The sequence below is a fragment of the Lepidothrix coronata genome, unplaced genomic scaffold (assembly GCF_001604755.1).
Source record: "Lepidothrix coronata isolate B3197 unplaced genomic scaffold, Lepidothrix_coronata-1.0 Scaffold24, whole genome shotgun sequence".
In the NCBI taxonomy this organism is placed as follows: domain Eukaryota; kingdom Metazoa; phylum Chordata; class Aves; order Passeriformes; family Pipridae; genus Lepidothrix; species Lepidothrix coronata.
The window spans coordinates 6,602,738-6,630,517 of NW_016690204.1; the positions used below are offsets into that span (position 1 = coordinate 6,602,738).

Here is a 27,780-nt window from a genome sequence, read left to right on the forward strand (position 1 = left end):
AAAGCTCCTGCTGTTGCCTCTTGAGTACAACATATGGGGTACAGCTGATAGATGTTCTTAACCTGACACATGCTTTTTAAGATCCTGCTCTCCTGAGACTTGCATGTGTAGCCAGATCTGTACACTTCAATTGCTGTATTCCAGACCTCTTGTAAATCAAAGAGAAAAGGATTAATTCAGTAAGACTTTCTTTAGTTTTCAGCAGAGAACAGTTCACACATGGCTCTTGTGGGTTTCAGGACAGTCAGAATACTGGGATACAAAAGTGATACAAAGTGCTGAAGTTCTAGAACAGAACAGCTGTAGCAGGATGACTTTGTCCATTCAAGTTTACTGATTACACAGATGAAGTATCTCTATTTTAATTCAGCAAAGAGAATGCAGTGTCAAGGGCAAACTTCAGAAATTATGGAAAAGTATAAATCAAAGGTCTAATTTCTTTTCTAGCAGCTGTAAGAGAAAGCCAGTGAAAAATAACTGGTCCTTAGTCAGAGGTGCTTCACACTGCTGCCCCTAAAAATCAGCATCTTTAAATTAAATGGATAGGTGTTTGCAAGTTAGTGCAATAGTAAAGTGCAGAAAGTGTTTTTCATTCTCCTCTTCTCTCAAGATTGGGGTATCTAATAAGTTGTTCAAGTATACAAAAATATTCCATTTGATTGTTTTTTTCCTAGATCATGTGGGGGAAGAAGTCTTTATTTACAATGACTGTCAATAAAATTTGCATAAATACCTACCCAAACATTTGACTTTATGTAAGCAATCATTCTGTCCTGTTTCCACTACTGTGCTCTGTCTCTATGGTATCAGTATTATCAGTCCTTTTTTCCTCTAACATGGCAGTAGCTGCTGAAGGTGATATATCGTTATCTTCAGAAAGTGTTTGCTCAGACTGAAGGGATTCTTTAAGTTCATCTCTGCTCTGTAGCTTTCCTTCCCTCGATGCTACCAGAATTCTCAGTAAAGCATTCTCTTTAAGGAGGTTTTCTGATGCATCAGCTAATTCTTGAAGCTTTTCAGCCATTTCTAACAATTCTTGATTCTTCTGGTCATATGTGGCCTGTAACTGCTCACTGTGGAGCTGCAGAGTCTTGTGCTGCTTTTCCAGTGTGTGTTTTTGCTGCTGCAGTCTCTGTTCCTCCCTCCGAGCTTCAGAAAGCTGTGCTTCCAGCTGGTCATGGGCCTGGTGGAGGGCACTGATTTCTGATCTCAGCTTCTGAATTTCTCTCTCCAAGTGTGAGATGTGTCCTTGCTGCAGAACTGACTCTTTATGTTGGCACTCTTTGGTACAGGGCTCTGATGCAGAAAGACTTGAGTGATGTAAAATAAATTTAAGGAGATTGGGAAGGTTAACTGAAAAGTCTTCAGGGAACTTCACACTTTGCTCCTTCCTAGAAAGACATTAACAAGTTATAGTAAAACATTCAGATAGGTAAGCAATGATAATTTTATCTAAGCATAACATTTAAGTGTTCCTAATTTTACATGTATTGTTAGAATTGAAGTACAGATCTACAGAGCTACCTGCTGGGAAATGACTACTCTGACCCTATAGATGTTATCCTGGAAACAGGAGCTTAGTGTGTTCCAGCATCTGAAAGGCATTGCAAGGAGCAGTTTGCTTTTAAACACGTGAGGCTCCTGTTCATCAAAATTAAGCTGCTTCTCAAAGATTAAGCACCATGACTTTCCCTCCCCTGCAGACTTCTGGTGATCCACCAAGTTACTCTTTTAATTACCATCAGCAGCTTCTCAGCTGACAATCAGCTCCCATCCAAGTTTAATGAATCATGACATCATTTAGGCAAGAAATAGTCTACACTAAATCAAAACTGACTCATTACACCGTGCTGATATTTTACTACATCATCTTCCTTTCTTACTGATCCAAACCACAGTCTGTATGAAAGAAGCTAAGAGGCTATTTAAAACAAATAGCAAAACCAAATATTAACAGCATGCGGTGGAAAGAAATTGAGAAGTGTTAATTTGCAAAAATTGTCTCATAAGGCAAATGGATAAGCTGCTGCACAGAAAACCTTAATATGGGGTGCCTTTATATCCAAAAGGAATACATGACTATTCTGGGAGTGCTATGGATACTACAAACACTATCAGAACTTAATTTTATTCATTACCTACATGCAGTAAAATATAAAATACACTGGAGAGGAAAAGCAGGAATGAAAACAATGACTAGAGGTAAGGGACCTCTACAAAACCAATTGGAACATTAAAAAACCAATTTTACTACACTATTCGGTCTGTCACTCCAGAGACAGTCTGGAACTGCTTTTTAAAAGAGACCAAGACAAAATGAGTACCTATGAAAGGAAATAGGGAAATGATCAGTTTGAATTTGAGGTGACTCAGAACTGATATAAATGAAACTATTTCTGTGCTGAACTAAACCGTGAATTTAGAATTGCAAAACTTAAGGCATGGGTTTAAAAATTTTGTGGTAACTACACAGCACCAGTAGTCTGAATTACCATTTGCTAAGGTTCTTGAGGGAGAAGGATGGAAATCTGTGACTGTTGGCTGGGTTATTTTGTTGTTTTGTTGGTGGGGTTTTTTAGAATTAGAACATGCATGAAGTAAGAATGCAATATATGGAAATGGATTACTGTTCGGCTTTTTTCTTTATTAAGACATGTAACCAGCTAATTACTGTAACTTAGTACAATGAAATTTAAAAATCCACAGGGAAAAGAATTACATTACCTCTGATGAGGAAAAAATAAAATGGTTGGGAGACGGTCTGTCATAAATTCCCAGGGAAGGTCGTTTCGAGTTACATCAATTCTGTTAAGAAAAGACACACTGGTGAAGAGAACAGGCAGATGAACAATCTGTATCTTCTTATAAAACACCATTTTAGAGACTGGGAAGAAGGAAGTGTAAGTATCTGTGAAAGTTAAATGTGTGCATGAGTCAGCAGAATTAGCTACTAATATTCAAGATGATGAATCTCAATTTGACAAATATCTGTGGGTTTTTTTTCCCCCTAGAAAAAACAGCTCTCACCCAGCAGTTAAACTGCAGTTGCTCACTATGTGCACACCCTCACTGTGTACACACCTTCCTTCCCTGAGACAGACTTCCCTAACAGTTTCAACAGGAGACTGAAGTTATTTCTATTCATTAATCTGTTCCTCAAGTACAACTCCATTAATATTGTTTCCTCAAGTAGTTTGGGGAGTAAATTACTTTTGCTTCTTCAAAGGACAAGCACATTCTTAATGGCACATTTTTTTTCTAAAGCTCTGTGTAGAAAGGAATACAAGATTTTGTGAATTAAACACTTGTTCAACTGCTTGTTACATTTCTCTCTGCATTTCAGAGTTTCTTTGATCACAAATAAAATTCTTATTAATTACAAAAAGCAGATGATCACATCAGTAATACTGCAGTGAAAACAATGGAGCAAATGAGGGAACTTCAAAGTTGGGAAGGAGAAGGGGTGTAGGCTTGAGAATAGCATCACATCTGTGGGAATAAAGCTGCAACTATAAACAGGTGATGAGACCCCAGATTTTTAATTGACTTGTTTTTTCTGTACATCTCCTGCTGCCTCCTGGAGTAAGTTCCATCAGAATAAAACAAAGATGCAAGCAGAGCAGATGTTGTAAATACTGATCTTATCAAATACATGAGCAAGAATGTTTGGGTTAAACATGACCTCCAAGTTTTCTTGCTTTTCTTCTTCCTCCCTCTTCCCCATCCCACTGGGAATGGGGAGGGAAGTGCACAGGCAGCAGTGATGCTCGGCTGCCCACCAGGAAAAACCCACAACAAGATGCATTTTGCCTCTCAAATAATTTCTCACACGGAGCAGTACAGCATATTAATATTTGCTACAAGTTATCATACAGGGGGAAAAGTTACTGATTCACTTTTTGAAATTAGGAAGCTTCAAGATTAATTGCACTGTTTAAAAATTAGTTTTAATTAAACTAGATAACTACTGCAGTGAGATGGAAAACCACCAAATTTATACAAAGGAAAACAAAATACTGTGTTCAAAGAGAAATGAGGCAGATGACATTCACATCTACTACTGCAAGATTGTAGAGAGAAAAAAAAGTAATTATTTTCTAGGCTGATGACCTCAATGATCTTACTTTATTCTGGAGAGATGAAATTAGAATTTTTTACCTTGCCACAGTGAAATTATCTGGAGGCAAAAGCCGAGCAAGTTGAATGAAGATGTGATTAAGAGAAGCACAGAATCCACACCACTGTGCATAATAGAGCAGCAAGACATTCTGCAAAATGAAATGGAGAAGAGTTTGATTATCTGTTGGAGTTAATCTGCAGAAAGGAGGACTGGTTTTCACAACATCTATAACTCAGAACCCTTAACATGTGAAAGTAAACTATATCTTAATATTAATAAACTTTATTACAAGCTATTTACTTATGTCCTCTGACTACTGAGTTAACACACAAAAATCCTTGGGGAATTCTCTTTCCATAATGACAAAATAGAGAAGATTATTTAGTTTAGGATCATTCCCTTTAAGTGAAAATGCACCAAACTTTACTACACTTGCCAAGATTCTTTTGCAATCTTAAATTCTCATGTATCTAACAGTGACTGTCTACTTCATGTGGGAAAAAAAAGAAAAAAAAAGATGATGTCTATACTTCTGCTTTTTGCCTCTAACTATCAAAGCAGGAGTTAGGGCTGCTGGAAACCAGCTGGAGATGCAGACATTCACTGCACACTTGAACAACAATGGATATTAAACCTTAATATATTAAAAAAATCAAAGTAATTTAACTCCTGTTCAGGATGGCATCTTAGGTAAAGCAGTGTCATGGCATGCAATTGGAAAGCTTCTGAATTCTTACAAACACCATATTTCATGTTACAAGGAAGAAAAGCACATTGATATTAAGTAAGACTGAGATCCCCTCCTTAAAATCTGTGCAATGATATGCAAGAAAGCTTTGAGGAAGGAGGTTGTACCTTTCCACTCGAGAACACAGTCTCATGGAAGGTGTGAGTAGTCACTTCTGTGATCACACGCTGTTCTGGAAAATGGGCTGAAGGGTCATCAACAAGATGCCTTTTCAAGGGACTGTAGAGAACACTGAAATTTTTAATGAAGTTTTCTGCAATGAAATGGATACACAACAAAGTTATTTCAGTTTCACAGTGGTGATTTTGGCAGTTTTTACTCTTTAATTCAGAAGAACTTACAGAGAAAATACAAATTTAAACCTGGTTTCATGTCAATAATTTCTGGCGGTTTGGTATCAACTCTTGAGTAACCACAACTGATGTGAAAACAAGATAAAGTTGCACTGGGGTTTTTTTTGTTTTCTTTGTTACAGCCTTTTCATTTGCCACACTAGTCTCTAATCTTGCTTCCATCCCTATTCGATGTACTATAATAATTATTCTCTATGCTTCTATCTAACCTGCTATAGTATCATAGTATCCTCTCTCCATTTTTTACTTTCTACATTATCTTGAAGGCTCTGCTTAGGTCCACAATTATTTGCATTTATTCTTCCATTTTTATTCCTTTCTCTGCAATTGTCCTTTTCTTTTGACCTTTAAGTACCCTGCTATTCCCATGCCAATCTGACCAGCCCCTTTTGTCTACCAGTGACCACCTTCCTCTTTGTTCAACCTTCTCCTTAATTTTATGATATTTAACAAGTAGCTGGTCACTGGTAAAAAATTAAAATAAGCTACAAAGTCCTCAACTACCTTCAACTACACTACACTGAGCCTACACCATGTTTTCTAAATTGCTGCAAGATATCCTTCTACTCAATTTGGATGGAGAAATATTATTCCATGCATTAAAAAAAAGGAGTATTCAATATGAACAAAAGTTCAAGACAAAAGGTATAATACGAAAAACAATAAAAATAATTCCTGGATCAAATAGAAACAGCTTGTGCTTGTATTTCCAGTACAAAAACTAGACCAAAGTAAAACCTGCACTTTTGTACAGACATACAAAATACCAGATCATCAAGTTTATCTCTGAAATGCAAACAGCAGGACATTTAATTTTATATTTACTATTCAGCATTTCATTAAATTCTTACACTAGGCCAAAACAAGATTTTTTCTTTCTAGATATGGACTATCTGTGCATGGTTAAGTAGCAACTGAAAGGAAGGGGGAAATCGAGACATATTCCTGGATTTTTACAAACCACCTGTAAAGACTGAGATCTGTTAAAGGGATTAAACACTGATCCGTTTTGTTATTATAAAATTTTAAAAGTTAAGAGGCTTAAGGAAGTAAAACAAAATTTTAAAAAGCCACACAACCCAAGCATAAATCACAACCGAATCCTTGACAAAATACGCAGAAGCAAAAGTCTTCTGGGAGTTCCAATGACGGCACAGAAATACTCTGAGCCTTCCAGCAGAGAAACCCCCGTCACGCTCAGGAAATCCTGTGACCCGAGAAACGCTGGGGACAGAAAGTACTGGGAGCAGAAAGGGGAAGGAAATTTCTATCTCCTCATTCTGATCTTAATATTTCCTAAGCATCCGTTTATGGCCACTGAGGTTTTTGTTTGTTTTTCCAGAGTGTTTTCCTGGGGAGTTGGGATGGAGACAAGACACAGGGTGGGATGTGATCCTTAATAAGACCATGGCCACTTGTTCTATGCTGTGCATCCTTTTGTACTGAGATTTATGGCAAAAAGGGAATGTAATTAGTGCTGTAACAATTACACTGACATACCTTCTGGAACAATTTATTTTAATAGTATGCTCACCTGAATTTCCTTCCACGTTTACTTACACAGATAACATTAAAAAAACCAGTATTTTCCAGAGGCAGACTCAGTTTTGCACAGCAGCAAATGCAATGGGAATGACAGGCAAATGCATGTGGTTAGGCATGTTTTGTTTGATTCAGTAATTTGTAAGTATATCAGGACTGCAATCCTTGGGTTGGGTTTTTTCCCTTTTTTTTTTCTCTGCTATTTTTCATGATTTTGTTTGTTTTATTTTGTTTGTTCTTTGTTTCCTTCTCCAACTCAGACAGGAAAAAAGAGCATTGATAGATTTGGCCACAACCACCTCAGAGCTCAACCTTGAAAACAGACATAATTTTCAAAATCAATTTACAGTAATTTAAGTTGGTTCCAAAGGTCAAGAGGATGGGGAAGTCTCTGCTGGTAAGTGGGAAGTATCTCACAAAATTCTGGGATATTTTAGTACACAGAACAGCTGAGTAAACATCAACACCACCACTAATACACAAATATCTTCTGTAATATCAAATATGTTAGATGCATAATAATTTTTTTTTCCACAAGCAGATTAATTTAGATTTTACCAGTTCCTTCAACGCATCAGACAGTCAAGAAACACACCTTTTGAGGTTCACTTCTTTTAAAGCAAGTTACTTTTGTTATAGGGAACTTAGTTTTTATGCCACCCAGAACATGATTCTGTTCTAGCCAACAGAATAATTCATAACTGCTTGGTTAACTACTGAACAGAACAGAATAAATTACAATTTACAATTCTGACTACAGTCTCACTTTTTAAGATATCTGGAAATACTGGGCATACTTGGAAACATAATTTTCTAAATTCAAGCATTTGGATAGTGGTTACCATACCCAGGGTAGGTCCAACAAGTGACTGATTTTGATCCAGGACATAGTGCACTTCTTCTTTCATGTCAACAATGGCAGCAAATTCCTTAAGGTGAGTAGATCTTGATGCTCCTAATCTCTCTGCATATATCCAAAAAAGATTTGAATCCAGTAGATAGAGATTCAAGGTTTTGTTGGTCCTGCAGCTCAGACCAGTAATGTTCATACTACTAATATTAAGGTCAGGAATAAAACAATTCCTATCCTCAATGTGAGGAATAGAAAATTGGGTGTTATCTTTCTTCCCATGGGAAGAAAATGCTACTTTGGGGGTCTGAAAGATGGTCTTCTCAGAACTAATGAAACTTAAAAAATGCCTGTTTACTGTCCTGCAACATGCAGTGTAATAGCTAAAGGGACTATAGAAACTTAAGAAATTGCTGCACTCTATGGTATTTGATATAACTTGAAAAAAGGTATGTTCCTGGAGGTAGAACGAGTCCAAAGCTGCTTCTATCTCTAAAAAGTTACAGTGTGGCACGTGGACTTTATTTGGTTTGACACCAAGAGTCTGGTTGACGCAGAGCTCACAGACATTGTGAGTTCTGGAGATGGAATGCCACTGTGGCAGCACCACCGTGTTACAGCAGGGGTACGTGGAGATGGACAAGGGTTCGGAGAGTTTCACGTGTGCATCTGTCACAGAGGAATCAAAAGCTGGTGAATCAGTGTCTCCTAAGTGCTGAAGATCTGGCTCAGCTGCCTGGCTTTTATTACACTTGTGGTATTCCAAGGCCACTTTGGTAATCTATGGGGGGGGGAACAAAAGAAAGAAAGAAAAAAATCAGGATTAATGGTACATAGTTCACTCAAATGCAGCTCTCTCTTGCAGGTTTAACAACATATATGCAGTTACAGATGGAATTTCAGAGAGATGAAGCTGACTCATCTTCTTTTTTCTTACAATATTATAGGGGGCTCTGACTTGATAACGAAATTAAATTTTCCGATATTTTAGCATATAAACATTAAATATACAGACAAACAAAAAGTCACTTTAAAATATTCAGTCCACCACATTGATCTCAAGGTCCTCTTTGCATCACATTTATTGCAGTGCAATAACACTACATTTTATGGTTAAATCCCACTAACATGAAGCATTAACGAGTCCAAGCTCCTGAATTTCCCTTATTTTCCAATATGAGGAGGAAATAAATAAAAGTGCTCCCATATGAAAAGGGAATAGAGATTTTGTAACAGATTTTGTAACAATCATTAAGAGTGCTGAAGCAATGTTAATATTCTCTCAACCATGGGCAAATACAGTTGCAATACTGCAAGTGTATTTTGCATATAGTAATGTGACTTACTGGGAGAAGAAAGAAAAAAGGAAAAAAACTCCTGTCTCTCAGTGCCAACATTTCTGTGCTCCATCACTATTCTGCTTTTCACAACCAAGGGTAAACAAGCAGAGAAAAAGGCATGTGTATGGACCACAGAAGGAATTCCCTTTCCAGGAGACAAAGAACAGAACACACAAGAAAGAAAAACAAAAGAGGAAGTTTCCTTTCATCCTCATTATCACATTAAACAAAACCCAGAACACACACACACACTGCTTTCAGAGGAACACTTCGACAGAAGTCACTGTGATTATCAAAGAGATGTTGAAGTGCCTCATCTAGGACGGGTGTTGTGCCACAGGACCATCAGTATTGAGCTCATTTCAGTGAGCCATGATCAGAAAACAAATTTTGCTCCGAGAACTTTCAACATAAAACTTGGGAGCTTTGTTCCCTGCAACTGCCTTACAGTCAAGCGGGTTCATTGCCTGAGGAAACCCACAGGCTGGCTGCAGTAAACAGCTCCTGCCATGGTAAACAAACTGCATAATATCTCCATCAAAGTGAAGCTATGCAAGAGCAACTGAAATATTTTGTATTTCATTTCACATTTTGATAAACACTGTAATTTAGCAGAATGAAATTTGAAATGGACCATCTTAGCTTGCACTGATTTGATCTAAAATAAATGGTACCTGTTACCAGAATGTTTAACCTGTGACAAGCATCACTGATTTAAGTCTGCCAAAAATAAGACAGGTTACTACAAGAGTAATGGCAGTTCTTTTCCAGGCAAAGATTGCCCCAACCCTACCTTGTAGCAGTCAAGTTTAGCTTTCATTGTGTCTATTTCTACTTTGGCTAAATATTGTATCCTAAGTTATTTTCCTTTTGTCCTTATTGCTACAGACACTGCAATACTGATGTGGAAGGCCTACACTTTCCAGGACACAGATGTCATGGATGTAAGTCAGCACTATCACCAAAACTTAGCCCTGCTTCTTGTCTCCCACAGATGCTTGTCTGTTGTTCCCCGCTGTCCTCAGTGCTGTGGGATCACCACTGGGATGTGCAGCTTTGTGTTATACTAAATGGGATGATGGATTCCAGCTGAAAAATAGCCCAGGGACAAAAAACTGCTTTTCAGCCAAGTTAGTTTCCCTGCCTCGTTTCTGCACAGCTACACAAACTCCTGTCCTGGGCAGTTCAGAAAGGAAATAATGGCAGAGGAAGAGAAAACTGGAAGGTGATTAAAGAATGCATGGGGTATAAAAATCAGAGTGGTTCTGAGTAGCTTTTTGATTGGGCTATATTTTAAATCATTTTAAATAACACTGTCTGGTTTTACAAAAGCTCTGTTCTTCCTTGCACAAGCACCTCTGGAAAGACAGTAGGAGAGTAGAAACAGAATGGGGAGGACAAAACACAGAGGGCTTCTGTTCCAGCTGGCAAAGATCTGCATCTCTCCCACAGCACCCACCACGAGGAGGTGGTCAGGGAAGATCAAGATGCTTGCTCTAAACAACTGTTGAATGAGACAAAGGTACATTGTGTGGGATGCAAACCACTGTAAGGGAGTTGTGATAATATGGTTTGAGGGAGTGTTTTTAAACAAAACTGGATAGTTTGAACAGCGAAATAAAATGAATTAAAATTAACCTCAGACCACTGACTACAGCTCTCAAGTTCTACTATTTCTGAAGTAAAAAAAAAATAAATTATTTCACTTACTTCATCTAAAAGAGGATGAATTTCTGCTAAGGGATTGTAAGGTATAAATATGAGAAGTGCTGGTCCTTTCTTCAGCTCATTGTTCAGAAGAAGGCTTTTCCCACCGTGTGGTCTCAGCCAGCGTATGAGCATCTCTCGGTTTTCCAGGGCCCACTTGCAGATGTTCTCAGCAGTGTAGTTCATGATGTCTTTTGGATAGATCTTGAAGGGGGAAAAGAATAGTTCTTTGTCCTCACTTGGTTTAGTAATGAATGCAGTTCTCCAGTACGGCCTGCTTTGTTACTGGAATGACTAAAACTCTCTTTCTAAATGTGATATTAGACACCAGTCAACAAACTTCAGCATTTCATAAACTCCTTCCCTCTGGAAAAGCCTCCAAAATGCTCATCAGGTTATAGTAACACACACAAGCAAAAAGGATTCTACCAGGGAAGCTCCTCTTTCTTTTATTATATATTTATAATCTTGACTTTTTCTCAATAGTACAAATTTTCTTTGTAATTGAAAGAGCCCTAAGTTGGTATCATCACATACCTTGATTTACAGAATATTAGAATATTTTTTCCCACTACTAACTCACCATATTAACTCACTTTAAATTAGCCTTCTAAGACCCAAACATCAAGACTGCATTTAAAACTGGTATTTCTTATTACTGAATGCATCATAAAACTACTGAGTTACTGAAATGCATAATAAAAAGTGCTCACAGCTTCTAGGATCAATTTTAATAAATTCAGGCAAGTTTACCTTAAATAATTTGCACAGACAATAGTCTTTTATGTACTTTGTTATTTCATCTGAAAAATCCCTATCTTTCCTAGTCTCAATTAAATAAAATACACATCACAATACCATCCTCACAGCATTTCCCCTCACGGTAGCAGTGTGGGTAGGGAAGGTCTCTATGCCAAACAGCAAACCTGAAAGTTAGTATTTTCAGCCTTAGCTTCCCCAAAAAAAATAAGGCACACTGAGTAAGAGTTATTATAAATTCAGTTAATTTAATTTGTGTGATTCTTCTAATCAGTGTCATGTCACACCTTTAAAACAAAATCCAAGTTTTCACTATTCCTACCATCCTTCCACAAAATCTCTTTGTCCATATCCTCACTCAAGCAGCCTTCTAATTCTGATCCCCTGAAAGATGTAGAAGCTTTGGGAAAAGGTCTTTGTATAGTGATTTCTGAAGTGCTTGGGGTTTTAGGTTTTGATCAGCTGGGGTCTCAGCTACTGTTTAAAACAGCTGCTGAGGGGTAGAATGAACATGTGTATTACTGTACAAAATTATACTTCTTAAACATCCCGTGTCCTAAAGCTCTGTGAAACATTTATTCATGGTCTGGTATGACAGAGGTTCAACCTCCACGTGCTGTCCCAGGGTCACCAGAAGAGAAGTGCAACACTCACAAGGGACGTGTTGGCGTGCCTGTGCAGATACACGCTGCCCGAATGCTCCAGGGAGAGCTCCTGTGCCACACGTCTGTCCGTGATCACTCCAAAGCGAATCGTCCCAAGGTAATCTGCAAGGGCAGAGGGACAGACTTTAAACACAGTTACACACACTGAAAGCCTCAGAGCACCACCTTCAGACCAAAACACAGAGCACTGCTGGGAAAAGGCACAGGGACCCGGGAACAGCAGCTGCCAATGCTGGTGACTGAGGCAGAAGTTGGTGACAAGAACAAACGTGTTCCTTTTCTGCACGGAGGGGACAGAGAATGTCAACCTGAATGGTCCAATTTCTTCATTTGCTTATTAAATATAGCATCTGGTATCACAGATGCACCTTGCTATGTTTTATGGCATCTCAAAAGCCAAGATGATACATATGTATGAACACTGACTGTTTAAGTGATGCATATTTATATAGCAAAGTCATATTATTTAAATACATATTATAAATACATAGTCTATATTTATATATGTGTACACACAAAGACAGATTGCCTCTCATCTTTATGTGGCAAAGAACTGTCCCAACATATAAGTGAAATCACAGAACAAAACAGAACAGGCTCTATATCAAGCCAGTGGCACAGTAAAATATAATAATGGTATCAATTTCCTTCGTTTGCTGACAGGAATATCCATGAAATATGCTAATCTTAATTTTAAAATAGTTCCATTCAGAAGGATGGAAAAACAGGTATTAATCATATACAAAGTTTGCATGTTTAAACCCAGGAGGTTTTGTATTTTAGATTATTAAGGGGGAGAAAGCCCTTCCCATCATGCTGCCTTGTGCCAGCTCTCTGACTCCATCTAGGAAAGCCCTTGGCTGAGTTCAGTTACTAAGTACTGACAAAGTCAAATTCATCCAATGCCTCTGACATTGCACACGTTGCATAAGACCAAAGACTTTTGGATTCCACTTAAATGAAGCAGTGGAATCTCATTATGGCTCTGTATGGGTTGTGTGGGGGGTTTTGAGGAATCTCTATCCTAGTGTATCTTTGGACAGCAGCCTGTCATACACTTCATTCCATGACGGCTGATCACATAATAAGCTTTTCATGTAAACATCCTATGAGATGGTCTCATAATTAGATCAACATCAAAAACACACAGAAGGGATTAATTTCCCAAGTTACAAAATATTGCCAAAAACTACTAAAGCTCTTATACATAACTAATTTGACAGATACCTTAAATTATGAAAACGAAGCTTTTACCTTTCTTTAATGAATGTAATGCTGATGTGAAGAATGTTAAATAACCAGGCGGTTGAGGTGAAGCATTGAACTCAAAATACCCCACAACTCCAGGCTGAAATAAGAAGAATTAGAGTTATTTAAGTTATTTTCAAGTATAAATATATGGGAACAGCAATTATTCACCTACAGTAAACCACAACAAATTCTTAAAAGACAACAATGTTTACTGAAGAACAGCCACTTTACGCTGCAAGGAAAAATTTAGTATTTAAAGACTGACTAGAAAACAGTTCTAAAGTTGTCATTCAAAAGTCATGTATGAGAAAGGGGTTTATGAATGCTGAGTTTCTAATGGTGTATTGCCCACGTTAGCTATTAAAGTTCACCAAAAACAATTCATATTTGCTTTTCAACTATTTTGTAAGTCAGTTCCAGCACCAAGGTAAGAAACATAAGCATCATAAAGATTTCTTTTGGAACTGGAATGTCAAATGTGATTTTTCAGAGTATAAACAGCTTAAGCAATAATTATGTTGCACATAATTAGCAACTACATATGAATTCACACTTTGTGTGTGAATATCTGAACTGCTAAGCCCAGTGATCATCCCATCTTTAAGGTATCAGTCACTGTAAATCCTTTCAGTGCAAGAATCAGTGACAGACCAGCTGCACAAAGACAAGGAGAGCCCCACATTCCACCTGCACATCCACAAAGTTCTTCAAATTGCCAAAGAGACAATTTAAAAGACTTATCCTTAAATAAAGAGGCTGATTGATTTTTCCAGGTGAATGACTTCATATGAAATTCAGGAAGAGAATCTGGGAGAAGCTGTCTTGGAACAGAGAGGTGCATAGTCTAGACTTCTCTTGTTCCAAGGTTTCAGTTAAGTTTCAGTTCTAAATTTTGCAAAATATATTCCATTAAAAGTTACTATTAAATTATGTTTTTAATGCATCACTTAAGTTGGCTTAATAAACTTTCAGGACAGAGTAAGTGATGGAATTTGGTTATTTTGTGTTATTTGTTTCCCAGTTCCACCAGTGCACACAGAAAGCATTTGATACACAAAGCAAGAGCAGCCCAGGGTTTGCTGTGGAACAAGAGATTCCAGACTCACCAATTACCCATTTGTGTGGCAAATATATTCTCACATAAGTATCTTCATTTGGTATGTCAGAGCCTGCTTTTTTTTTTTTTGGTTGAATTTTACATATAAAAATTTAAATTTCGTTTTAAAACATGAATATACATTTTACCTCTTATTGTTAATATGAATTCAGATATTCCTCTCAGCCATACAATCTGACCTAATTCACCATGAATTAGTGATCTCAGGATGTTCTCCAATAACAACATTGCCCATTTCAGCTAATGACCTGCTCTTTTTAGGAAGGAATTCTCTTCCATGAATGAATGCTAAACACAAGACCCTTGTTCATAAAGATTCCTTATGAGGTACCCCAAGAAAATTATCAGTAATAAAAATGAGATACAAGCAGTCAGTGAAATTTCTGCAATAATAATTGCCAAGAAGGAAGTAAAAATATAAATGAAGTAGTAGTGAAAAAATACAGCAGTGTTCTTTTTTAAACAACAAATGGGCTAGTAATTAATGTTTATCTTTTTCTCCTAGATCCAAATTAAGACAGTAAAAGAAACAATGCCTTATAAAAAACTTTCAAGGCATTCAAGTGAACCAAAATAAGAAGACAGACAAGATTATCAAAACTGCAGTTTCCCATTTCCTAGGACCACTTTTGAATACTAATCCCATACCAAGCAAACTTATGGCACTAAACAGTGAATGAAAGAAGAGTCAAAAGTGACAGTAAAATGTGACAAGAAGCCAAAAGTCAGATGTAGAAATATTTATGTTAAATATTTAAAAAGGTAACATTCTGATTCTGACTGCCAGTTCTGTTGTACAATAACAGCAGTTTAAGACTTCAGTTAAAAAAGACATTGTAGTAGGAGAATATAAACTAATGCTATACACCTAATCAGTAATCTGGTTAATTAATGGTCTTTTAATGACCATCCCAGAGGAGTCAGAATTTTTGCCCCGTTACAGGCTGCAATTATACCCAGCAGGACAGTGACTAAAATGCTGTATTTCTTCTCAAGTACCATGAAAATGTTCCCATCTATAAGAAAGAAGAGATTCAGTTGCTCACACCAACTGCTCTGCTCATTTAACAAAGCTGAGCACTTCCAGGGGATGGCAAATAACAAGAATTCTTGCTCTGCACAAGCAAGATTCAAGTCTCACAGGAAAGATCTCCATGCAAATAAGAGGTTCTTAGTTTGGATGCAAGCAGGCCACGAGCAGCTTGACAGCAACAAATCCCACTTCATGTAAGACCCTCCAAAACACTCAGTAAGTGCTGCAGCAACAGCTGCCTGCAAACAGTTTATGAGTTTTTTACATACAAGCTGTTACTGATGGTCAGCTGCTTCCAGGCAACATCTCTGTGGAGCTCTGGGTAACCCCCTGCATGCAGGCAGTTAGAAATTATTAGTGGAAGAGGATAAGACTTCCTGCTATACAAGTAGAAGGATAAAACACTGGAATGTGACACAGGGGTTATAAGGAGCATTAGGAGTGTTGGTGTTGCTAGAACAGAGCTTGCTGGATCTTTTCTTCCCATGAAACAATTTTCAACCCCTGTCTCAAACAGAGTAGGAAAGGCTTTGGAGCAAACCTGAGGATGTCAATAGTGAAGAGTTATTAGTACCATCTCCTAAGGAAACTCATATATGGAAACACAAAATCATTAATTGTAGTGGAGCCTATTTCTTGCTTGGTCTCTACACCACAGGAATGGAAAGTGGTGTGTGATGCAATTAAATCGAGTAACAGACTTGACAAGAATCCCAGCAATTACAAAACAGCAAGTTCATGGAAACTTTTAGAATTAACAGAGATCTTCAGATGAGTAATTTTTATTGGAGAACAGCCACCACGGTTTTATTCCAGAACCATGCCTCAGTTCTTTGAAGGGATGAGCAAGCATGAAGATGCCTGATCTACTCCATGCAGCATGCTGTACTTCCACAAAGCCTACAAGACATTACCAAGCACCTTGGAAGAAAGTAAGGTGATAAGGAATAACATGGAAGGTCCTTTTCTAGATCAGTAGAAAAGACACAAAACTACAGGTAGAAGTTAATTTTTCTCAGCAGCCAAAGACAGTCAGCCAGGCTGTGTACTGATACTCATGGAGTTAAGGATGTGTACTGATACTCACGTAGTTCAACATTCCTAAAAGGACTTCAGAAAAGGGAGAGAACGGTGAGGAACAAAATTTGCAAAGGTTATTTGGAATCACTGGAACTACAGCTGACTGGAAGAGCTGCAGAAAGACAGTATTGAATGACTGCGATGAAAGAGCACTGTAATTTAAAGGCCAATAAATGCGAAATAATGGGAACAGAGAACGGGAAAAAAACACAGCTACTGATTAGCTTTTACAATCAGATGTTTTTAATACTCAATCAAGTTATTTCTACCCCAATTTGTAATTTTTAAAAAATGTTTTGGCTGTGTTGCATTGAAGTAAGGGAGATGATTTTTTTCAGAATCTCAGACTTGTGCAGGCAGGCAATTCCTGCCTCATTTTATCTGTGAGCACAGGAAAGAAAACAGCAAGAGGAAAGGAATGTGTTTTCTCTGGGGAACAGAAAAACCAGTATTACATACCAGTAAATCTACACTGTAGAAATGCAAAGAAACTGTTGATTGATATTAATTAAATTTACCAGTAAGCGTCTGCTCATTTTCCAAGGACATTAAAAATATTGGGTATCCAGAACTGAAAGCAAATTCTCACACCATCATTTAACACAGGCACCTCAGTACCCCACACAAAAGCAACCTGAATCCCCTTCTGTGTCAGACCCTACCCAGCTGGGTAATGCTCAGGGAGCATTTCCACACCAATAGAGCAGAGCAGAGAGCTGACATCACGTTTAGACACACACCAGCTCCCTCCCAGAGAGACCAGCTCTCCTGAAGCCAGAAAATGATGAGCTCCCTGGGCACATTTAATTTTCATAAATGAGTGAAGCTTTTGGTGTAAGTACAGTGGCTTCATGTTTCCTGCCCTGTGCCTCAGGAGGACAAGGGCATTTCTAGCAGCTGGGTTAGTCAGTGAGGAATCAGCCAGGCCAGTTAGGATTAAAGTGAAATTGTTACATCTCTGCAGCTGAGAAAACAAAATGACCACAGGTACTCAGAGGTACCCTGAGTTATGGCAGAAGGTGCAGATCTTGTCTCCTCTTACATCTTCCTATACACTCCAAGATTTTAACTGCTTTCCAAATGGGGTTTTTCCTGGCTCTCAAAAATTAAATTCTAATTCTGATCCAGTTCTAGTTTTGCACTAGTATCATTCCACAACCACAAAAAATAACCTTAAACAGTATGAAAAAACGCAGATTTGAACTTCGGCGTCTTCAACCCGAAGTGTTTTCACGGGGTTTGAGCGCCCTCTTGTGAGAGCAGCACAGCATGTCACGATAGTCGTGATCGGGTCGAGGACGGGACAAAACACCAAGGAACAAACGCCACTTGTCCTTACATTTAGCTGGACTCTGTTCACCAGCATTTCTTTTTGTTTGCAGAACCCATTCGCTGGCAGGACAAAGGGCTGAAAATCAGATACTGACGATGATAAATCTTTCAGAAATTCTGAGCTTCAAGTTAATCAGCTTTTCAACAAAGAAACCACAAAAACATGGTCCAGCAGGCAGTGGTCAAGGTGCCCAATGAGCAATCCTTGATAGTCTTCTCTCCTTTTGTTTCTGCTAAAAGTATTTTTTACATAAAGAAGATCAAAAATCAAAGGAAGACACTAGCCAAGGGTCTCAAAATTGCAATTACTTTGTGCCATACATGCACTTCCTGCAGTCTACTTTATTCCCCAAACTTCCTCACTTCTTAAACACAGGAGTCACTCCTGGATTGTATTTTCTACAAATGGTATAAAGTTTTTCAATTTGCATGGAAATCATTAGAAACCATTCACATTTCTGTTTAAAACTATGAAATGACCTGTTTATTTCTGGTTTAAAACTATCTTTTCCTTTTGGGTCTGACTATGTTTCCCTCCCATCCACCTTCATAAACAATTCTGTTTCTTCTACCTTATCTGTTATTTTTGTATCCCCTTCTCTCCTTCCTGCTTAACTTTACAGAGGCAAGCTACTGAGCACCAAGTGCCATGCTCTGGTACAACCTCAGCCTTAATAAGTGCAGGGTAACATGACAGATCAGACTCTACTCTTGGGCCATTTTGGGAAAAAAAAAAGAACCAACAAATGCTGAACATAAACAGAGATTTGGCATTTGCAGCCACAGAATTTCAAGCATAGGAATAGGGGAAGTTTGAACACAGAAACAAAAATAACTGTTCGACTGCTAAGCAGTGTTTAAAAAATATTTTCTGTTCCCTCTAAGTTTGTCTTTTATCTTAACCTTTTTCCAATGGAATTGCACCTCTTACTGTAAAGCAAACTCAAACTTAATGACAATAAGCTTATTAGTTATCTTTTGCAGACTACCTAGAAATAATTCATGTAACACAGACAAAAACCAAGCATGGCTGTTTTCAAATCTCTGTAAGAGGCAAAAGAATGTTTTAGAGCTTTAGAAAAACATTTTAGAATGGCAAAACTGAAGCAGTGAGAGGACAACAGAAGTGCTTGTGATCACAGAAAGTATCAGCACCAGAGACAGGCACACAACTCACTACTCCTGACTCACATTCCAGGCCTAAAACACTGGAAAGCCAAGCCCATTAACAGTTCCTGGCAGAACCCCTGCCCATGGTGACCACCAGTGTGTGTCCCCTCACGCCGTGGCCGCTGTCACTTGACACACAGGACCTGCTCCATCCTGCAGCAGAACCAGTCATTAGGACACGCCCCAGTTCCCAGAGGATCTGCTTCATTCTGGGACACTGGAGGGTCCCTCACACGTTGTACCCACTACTACAGCAGGGATTTGATCAGCTCGGGGTTCAGCAAGATTGTGGTATTTCTGCACTGTGCACCACAGAAATGAACAGTTATAAAGGGACTGGAAATGGTTCTGTTTAAGTACACGTTGTCTTATTGGAAGTTATTAATCCACTAGTATTGTTACCAGTCTTGGCACCCCTGAAAACAACAGACTGAAAATTAATAAAACACCATGTCCCAGTGGATTAAAACCATGAAGTTACCCCATACAATGTGGTTAAGAGTTCTTATTTCAACTAATTTCACATTTGTTTTTACTTAACAGATTTATCCTACTAGAAAGGCTTAACTTTCCTTTAAAGATTAAAGTAATGATTGTATATTTCTCAAATGCTGTCCCAGCTTAGATTGAAGATTTTTGTGAAAAGATTTCTTCCTCATTTCTTGTTCATATGTAACTTTTTGGTGAGGTAACAACTTTGATTGTTGTCTCTACATGCTAAAGTACTGTAAATTAAGAGCATCACTAAATCATAAGAGTAACTATACAGGGAACCAACATTATGAATTTGTCATTCAATATTTTTATGATTTTAACAAATTTACAGGGCACTGATTTCAGGATCCTGAAAATAAACTAGTACTTTGGAGCAGATCAAATTTAATCCTTAGACAAGTCAAACTCTTTCTGAACCACAGTGGTAAAGCTAGAGAAGAGAGATAAGTACCTCATAATTTGAGAGGAAATCTAGTAATTTTGATCGAGACGAGATGTAGAGTAGTGGTGTCATCACCCGGCGGACAAACTTTTCAATATAAACAGCACTCATTGGGCCTTTGTATTCAATTGGTCCAAAACTAGTACCAAAAAAAATAATAGAACATTAAGACTTAAATTAACAATAGAGAGTCCTTCCTGGGGGTGGCAGATAGGAGTTACACAGACAGCATGCTCAGCCTCTAGGGAATTGCTCTCCGTGTTTACCAGCGGCTTCGGTGACTGATGGGGAGTTGTGTTACCAGAGGACAGCACAGCACAGGAATCCCAGCCACTCTCTGTGGGAAAGGGGCAGTGTGTTGGTAAGGACAGAGGGATGGAGAACACTTCTGAGTCCCGTTAAAGTTGGTAAAATGCAGGTATAAATGATATGACCACGTGCGTATCTTTGTGCTTGGTGCACGTGACCAATACATGTGACTTACATACATGTGACTTAAAAGTACAGATCTGAAAAAACGTCACTATTTTCACTTGATTTTTCAGTATCTCAAGCAGTATCAACCTGGAAAGGTGCAATATTTTTACACAGACTTTTACAGGAAGCAATCAGTAAGGCAGGGACAAATCCAGGCCCACTGCTGATGAACAAACTAAGCAAATCTAGAGCTCCCCCAGCCATCTGATAAAACAGCTCACACCACATTAGGTAGTGCTAAAACAGAAGGTGGGCTGGGTCTTGCAGATACAATTTCTAGAGGTTCCCCTTATCCCCTTGAAATCCTGCATCTGATTAATTATCATTAGGTTGGACAAAGCATCACTGTCCAAAATGAAATCAAACACAAAAAGCACAAAGAATTAGTCCATTTCCACTGAAGAATTTAATGTGATGCATTTTTAATATAGTTTGTACAGACACATTGGAAAATATCAAACTCACACTGAGGTACCTCTATTCAGGTGCTTTGAAGTTCTTCTAGAGCCCACTAGATTATTCTACACCCTACACTGGTTTATTACAAACCTTTCCTTCACAGCAACACACAGTGCTTCAACATGTCACATGCCCAGGACACCACATTCAACATTTAATACCTCAGGCACGAGGGGTTTTTATGAAGTATCAATATGGAATTACACCTCATCTTATTGCAACTCTGCTTCATGTTACTGATAATACCCAAGTGCATCCATCTATTGTGTTGTAAGTTCAAGATCAAGTAAGTTTAAGTCAATGTACATCCAAGTGGGATTGTAAGGTTCTTGTGTTGCAGCTTGAATTATGCCAGTGTCACCTGTGTCTACTCCAAGTTCAGCTAACAAAGACCAGGACTGTTCCTCCTTAATACATAAATCCCCCCACCAAAAACCAGAACCAGCCTCTGCGATGAAAGAGAGCTGCAGTTCAAGACTACAGTACAAAAGTACAATGCAAGGGATAAACTATCATATGTAGCATTAGAAAGTGTGCTTCCTTACCTTCTGCTCCACACAAAGAGAAAAAAAAAAAAGGATAATACATACAAATACTAAAAAATAAAAATGAGATTATATAAAATTGTATATACAATGATATCTCAACATCTGGAGCATAAAAAGTGAGTTCAAATTTAGAAGAAGGTCTTCAGTACACAGTGCCATTTAAATATGCACTTAAATTCCACTCACTTCAACAACCCTTAAGTACATTCTTTATTGCTGTAATAAATTAGGACCAGTCAGTATAATCCATCTACAGAGCAAGTAGTCAACTGAAATTAATATATAACTCTGAATTCTTTACTTTTTATTGGAGGCAGAACTTCCAGAAGATGCACAGGCAAAACAAAATTTCCTTAAGGATGAAGAATTGCCCAGCATGTCATTTAACTGACATTTACAGCCCCACCTGGCACCTGAGTAGCACACAGGATGAGCTTCACCCAGAGTCTCCTCCTCTACAGCTGTTTACTATAGCCATAAATGTAACATTTTCAAACTGCAGCATTTTATATGATATCTCTGTTCCCCAAAACAGCAATAAAAACCCCAGACCATACATAAGAAATCTTACCTCCGATGGTATAAATGTATCACAGGAAAATAAAAGAAATGCTTCTGCTTCCTGCATTTCCCCTGGTTCCACCAGCAATTTATAGCCACAAACAGCACCTGCAAAGCAGGTAAAAATTCACAGCTAACAAAGTACACTACTGTGACTTTTTTATCCCAGCTGCACTCTTTACAATCTATTCCATCTGCTATTTTCAGGGCCTTTTCAACTAAGCATTCCATACCTGTTGCTCTTAATTCTATCACACAAAGACTTTTTTTATCATTTTGCAACAGCAATCCTTTTGGTCGCTATTCTTTCTAGTTTTTATGGTTCTTCATCTAAATCCTTCAAATGTACTGATTTAGTCGTAATCCATTAATTACTTTTTCTGCAGTAGATCTCAACAAGTGGAGGTTTAAGACAGCTGTACCTGTGAAGTGTTCACAGGTACACAACTGCTAGAAAGCTTACAATCTTATATGATTACCAGTGTCTCCAAGGATCCTGGAACTGGAAACAAACTCCATGGAATTTCTGTCTGAAGGCAGATGAATAAATCTGAGAACACTTTACAACAAGAAACTTGTAGAGTTCCCCATTCAGGAGCAGAAATAACTGAGCAGGAATCACAGCTTGCCTCCATTTATTCTAACACTCTGTATGCTACATTAAAATTAAGACCACTGGCTGAGTTACTCAAATATGTGGGCATTCAAGTCCTACTGGTTCCCATGGGAAGCCAGAAATCAGCATCAGCTGGGACACTCAAAAAGCTATCAGGTCATGTTTAAGATTGGTATCTTCTCTGGAGGTACCTGGTCTGACAACCTGCTGGCCACACGTTCGATCTCTTCTCTTGCTGCGATGGACTGCCCACACCACGGGGCATAGAAGAAATAGAGCACGATCTCCGAGTCCTGCCGGAGCTGCTCCGCATAGTCCAGCTGGCCCCGGAACAGATCCACCACCGGAGACCTCGCGGAGAAAAAACTCACGGGGAGCTTCGCTGGCATTGTCACATCTTTTGCTCGGCTGCAGGAAAAGATTAAGAGAGTGGTTACTGAGACTGCAGAGCAGCAGTTAAAAGTGTGCCCGAAGCCAGAATTTCTGTCCTTAGCAAAAGTCACGCGACGCGACGACAAAACTTGGGAAATTGGTGCAAACGACTCCAATTCACACTATGTGAGTCAGGTTCAGGAAACACCATAAATCTAAAGATCACCCTGCCCAAGCTTTACAAAGCCACGTTGGGATGCCATGAACTATGTCTCTGGGCACATTAGCTCACACTCTTACAGCTGGCTGCCACAGAGTATAAAATTACCAGGAAGAGTGATTTCTTCGGATTTCTTCCCTGGCCTCATCCTCTTTTAACACTTGTACTTTAGGTAACAGCACCCTGATAAGAAAAGAGACGCTGGTCATAAAGTTTTGTGATGTGATGTTTATATAAACAGAGACTAGTACCTGCCTTATGCTTTGTTTTAAAGTATTCTACACTTCTGTTCTTTCATATTTTGTCTGGGAAAAAATTGTAAATATGTGTTAAGTTTATTTTACTGATTAGAGCAGGAACTGCAAACTGTTCAGGGAACATTTTCTCTGCAATGTAAGGACAAAATCAACAAATAGTCTAAATTTAAAGAGATTATGACAGATTAAGTTTCTTCAGAGAAATTAGTTTGACTAGTAATACCAAGAACATAAAGCAAATATTCAGGAAACAATTTGCTATCAAACCAGCAATCAAATAACCTGGAATTCAGCATTTCCAAGGTGTTCAGAAGTTGCTATGGTATAGACTGCCTCAAATGCAAGTGAATGATCATACTTCCTTTTTATATTCCCTTAATTTTAAAATTTTCCACTAGCTATATTTACACCAGAGCAAGACAGATTGAAAACTGGATCACCACACTGTAATGCCCAATTTTGCCATGGTTTGTAATGTGACAGGAAGTTTTAGGAAAGGTTGTGCACTTCTTTACTTTGTGCTGCAATAAAAAGCTAATAAAAAAATCTTATTACCTGATATTTGATCCTTCTCAGGTTAACCTTTTAGTAATTGTGATAGAATTATTGAGTCCCAAACACTGTCCAACTCAAATATTAGGCAGTCTCCTAACAACTCTGCTGCATTTACAAACTTAAAGATCTTTCTGGTTTTTAAGAAGCACCTTTGTTTCTATAATACAGCAAAAAGCCACACTCTTCTCTCATTTCCAGGCTACCAAGCATACACTTAAAGCTCAACATTTTAGAATTGCCCTTAGTATATTTTCTAGAAGTTATGGAAATTCTTAATTCATATGTAAGGGAAAACATTTGCTTCCAGAATTTTGAAAATGGTTCCTAATGTTTATAATTCATTAATTCCACTACTCACAAATTATGTTTTCACACAGATGATCAAAAATCTGGTTTATTCTATGGACTTCTACCTTTGTTTCTTCCCGTCTCTCCCAACCAACAACCCAGCATCTCCTTCCCCAACCCTCAGGTTCTTATATCACCTCCCAACCAACACCTCTGCTTCCCTCCCATTCCTGCACCCTGTGACTGTCCAAACTGGCAGCTTCTTCCGTGCTTTCTGCCTGCCAGCTGGACAGGACACAGCTCCCACATAAGCTCTGGCTCACAGGTCACACACTGATCAGCTGCTGGAAGCACAGCATGGCAGCAAGGGCTGGTCTCACACTTGCTTCTTCAGAGACATCAAATGAAATTTCTCCTCTTGAACTTGTTTAATGAAAATGGACAACCTCAGTGTGTTTAAAACCTCTGCTTCCTCAACAGAATTAAACTGAAAGAGTTCAAGAGTTACAGCATAAGCCTTAAAAATGAGATACTGAACTGCCTCCAAATTGCAAGAAAGTGTAAATAAAACACATCAGCAGAAGTCGCATGACATGAGTGAGTCAGGAAATAAACAATTACCTTCAAATATGAAAATAGTCCAGTACTTATTAAAAAAACAAAACATAATAAATCAATAGCTACTAGCTGCTTAAGGTGACCTGGTCAGCACTGTCTCCCTCTGCAATACCAAATGCATAATGGAATACCTTGACATAATACCCAGCTTTACTAAGAGAACCCCTAAAAATTATATACATATAAACTGATTACATAAGAAATGATTACACAAACACAATGACCACAAACTGTTTATTAAAGCACTGATTGTGTTATTTACCTGCTGCTCAGAGCCTACAGAAACTTAAACTCTTTCCAGCAGAACACTGGTAATAAAGGGAAGCCCATGCAAGTGCCTGCAGGACCAGCCTTTGACTGCAAGGTCCTTGGACTGCAGCTGTCTGAAAGATATTTGCATTTTGGCAGAAATAACTCAGGTTCTAAACCACAGGCTTCCCATAGTAATCCATGCTAGGTCAGGTCTCATTTGGCTATTCCTTGAGTCACTACAAACCTGCAATACCTCAAACCCCACAAATGGATTGCCTTATAGTAAAGGAATTTTCCCTTTCCATACTTTTTATCCACTGGCCGCCGAAGTTATATATTGTAAGAATAGTTAGTGATTGTAACTCTGCTGTGGTGCTGGGTCTTGCTTGTAAATCGCACTGAGATGTGGTAAGAAACTATGTCCTGTATTCAGAGTTAACAAATGCAACTAACCATCCTCCAAACTGTATGTGGAATTTTTACAATTGAATTTTCTGTATTTCTGATAGCAACCAAACAGGGAATACTTTTCTGATATCAGTTTGTCTCTTTAACTACAAACTGAAAAGCCAAACCCCTTTAATCAAACATCCTGTTCATAGTACAAGTGTCAAGAAGCACATTCCATCTCTGAGCTTTCAAACAGAGAGAGCAGTAAAATGAAAGGAACATGCAGGTTTTAAGGAGAGCAAGAAGAAAATAGAAAAATAATTGTAAATGTAAAAAAAGCATAATTTTTTTTAGTAATGGATAGTTAATCGGGGAGGTGATTATGTTCAGAAATTCTCCACCATACATTCTGAAATATAGTAAAAGCTTTACAATTTTTTATCTATATTATCTGGTCACTGTGAGATACAGACTCCTGGAGCAGAGGCACACCTACTCAGAGACACTCACTGATAGACTTAAAATTCACTCTGGTTCAAATAATACACCCTCTGTGCACAGCTGAGAAAAGAAGGCCTTAGGATTTTTCAGAAGCATTACCTGCAGATCCTGCAGAATAAGGACACACATATAGAATATGCAGCCTTTTCCCACTCTCAAAATGAAACCCCAAGTGCAGTACATGTTCTTAAATTAATACAGTGTGACCTGAATCACAGAACAGTCACCTTGACCTAAAACCCATCCGGAAGGTTCAGATCCTACTTCAGGCTCCCAAACGGAGCAGCCCATGCCCAGCCCCTCCAGCGCACACATCGCCTGCTTCCACGTACCCAGCTCGGGGCAAACAGGAACCACAGACGCTTCTGCAAACAAGGAAGTTCCAGCTCCCAAGAGAAGCACCACCAAACTGGGGAGAAACCACAAAATCTTTCTGCCTGAAGCACGTGCGGACAAAGGGGGGGTGACAACACCAACACATGAGCCAGAAGAGACCCGTTCCCCCAGGCCGATGCTGAGAGTGCTGAGGGCAGAGCTCAGCCCCGAGCCCCCTCAGCCCCTCTGTGGCAGAGCGAGGTTCCAGCTACCTCTGGAGATGAGCAAAAGAAGCTTTATCTCAGCAGCACACCTGCCACAGAATCACAGAAAGGGTCAGGCTGGAAGGGACCACAGTGGATCATCTGGTCCCACCTCCCTGCTCCTGCAGGGTCATCCCAAGCACACGGCACAGGATTGTGTCCAGACCGTCCTGGAATATCTCCACTGAGGAGACTCCACACCCTCTCTGGACAATCTGTTCCAGTGCTCAGTCACTGCACAGGGAAGAAGTTCTTCCTCATGTTCAGGTGGAACTTCCTGAGCATCAGTTCCTGCCCATTTGGACCAGTTCTTGTCCCACTGCTGGGCACCCCCGAGCAGAGCCCGGTCCATCCTCTGACCCCTCCCTTCAGACACTCACACCGTCCCCAGACCGCGTGTCCCGCGTACCTCCGCCCCCCGCCGGGGCAGACGTCCCTTCACACACCGCTCCCTCCCCTCACGCGTCCCACCGCCCGACCCGCCGGGGGGACACGGCGGCCACGACACGCGCCGGGCCGCGGTTGCCATGGGGACCGCGTGTGGTGGGGGCCGGCAGCAGGACCCGCCGCCCACCCCGGGCACGGCCGTGCCCGACCCGGCACCGTGGGGCCACCGCGGGGCCTGCCCCGGCCCCGGGCAGCACCAACCTCCGCTCCCCCCGCCCGCTCCCCGGCGGTACCTGCAGGTGACTTTGAGGGCGACGAGGAAGGCGCAGCCCAGCACGATGGCCGCGCCGCACAGCACCTCGGGCCGCCGCGCCATCAGCGCCGCGCGGGGCCGCAGCCGCGGGGCCGCGGCGGGGCCGGAGCCGCCGCACACCGACATGGCCCGGCCAGGGGGGGCGGGCAGGGCCGGGCAGGGCGGCGGGGCCCGCGCCGCTCCCGCTCGCACACGTCTCCCACCGCCCGCCCGTGAGCGCCGGGCCGGGCCGGGCCGGGCGGGGCGGCCCCTCCGCCCGCCAACCCGCCGCCGCCACGTCCGCGCCCCGAGCCCGCGCAGGGCCCGCCGGGAGCGCGCCCGGCCCGCCCGGCCCCGGGAAAACGGGAATTGCTCCGGGAGTGGGATTGCTCTGCTCGCTTCCCG

The 27,780-nt window shown here is 39.9% G+C and overlaps 1 protein-coding gene across 6 annotated transcripts; it reads right to left on the reverse strand.

The window, feature by feature from the left end:
* Positions 1-171: 171 nt before the first annotated feature.
* TXNDC11 (thioredoxin domain containing 11) lies at positions 172-27,522 on the reverse strand. Of its 6 annotated transcripts, none has more exons than XM_017808900.1 (12): positions 27,377-27,522; positions 22,857-23,073; positions 22,060-22,157; positions 20,014-20,143; positions 13,339-13,432; positions 12,074-12,186; positions 10,664-10,864; positions 7,611-8,394; positions 4,976-5,121; positions 4,159-4,268; positions 2,725-2,805; positions 172-1,391 (listed from the first exon to the last, which is right to left on the reverse strand). In XM_017808900.1, the coding sequence occupies exons 1-12, from the start codon at positions 27,520-27,522 to the stop codon at positions 764-766; spliced, it is 2,748 nt and encodes a 915-aa protein (XP_017664389.1). In that variant the 3' UTR covers positions 172-763. The 6 variants fall into 6 exon arrangements, with proteins under 6 accessions (XP_017664389.1, XP_017664393.1, XP_017664391.1 ...); XM_017808904.1 differs by lacking the exon at positions 27,377-27,522 and adding an exon at positions 27,106-27,182; XM_017808902.1 differs by lacking the exon at positions 27,377-27,522 and adding an exon at positions 24,594-24,831.
* Between the last annotated feature and the right edge of the window lie 258 nt (positions 27,523-27,780).

Excerpts from the sequence above, each read along its gene's own strand:
- TXNDC11 (XM_017808900.1), bottom strand. The coding sequence starts at position 27,522 with ATGTCGGTGTGCGGCGGCTCCGGCCCCGCCGCGGCCCCGCGGCTGCGG. Across the intron at positions 23,074-27,376 it reads GCCCTCAAAGTCACCTGCAG|CCGAGCAAAAGATGTGACAA; the intron begins GTACCGCCGGGG and ends CTTTTCCTGCAG. Across the intron at positions 4,269-4,975 it reads CTGTGTTCTCGAGTGGAAAG|AATGTCTTGCTGCTCTATTA; the intron begins GTACAACCTCCT and ends TTCATTTTGCAG.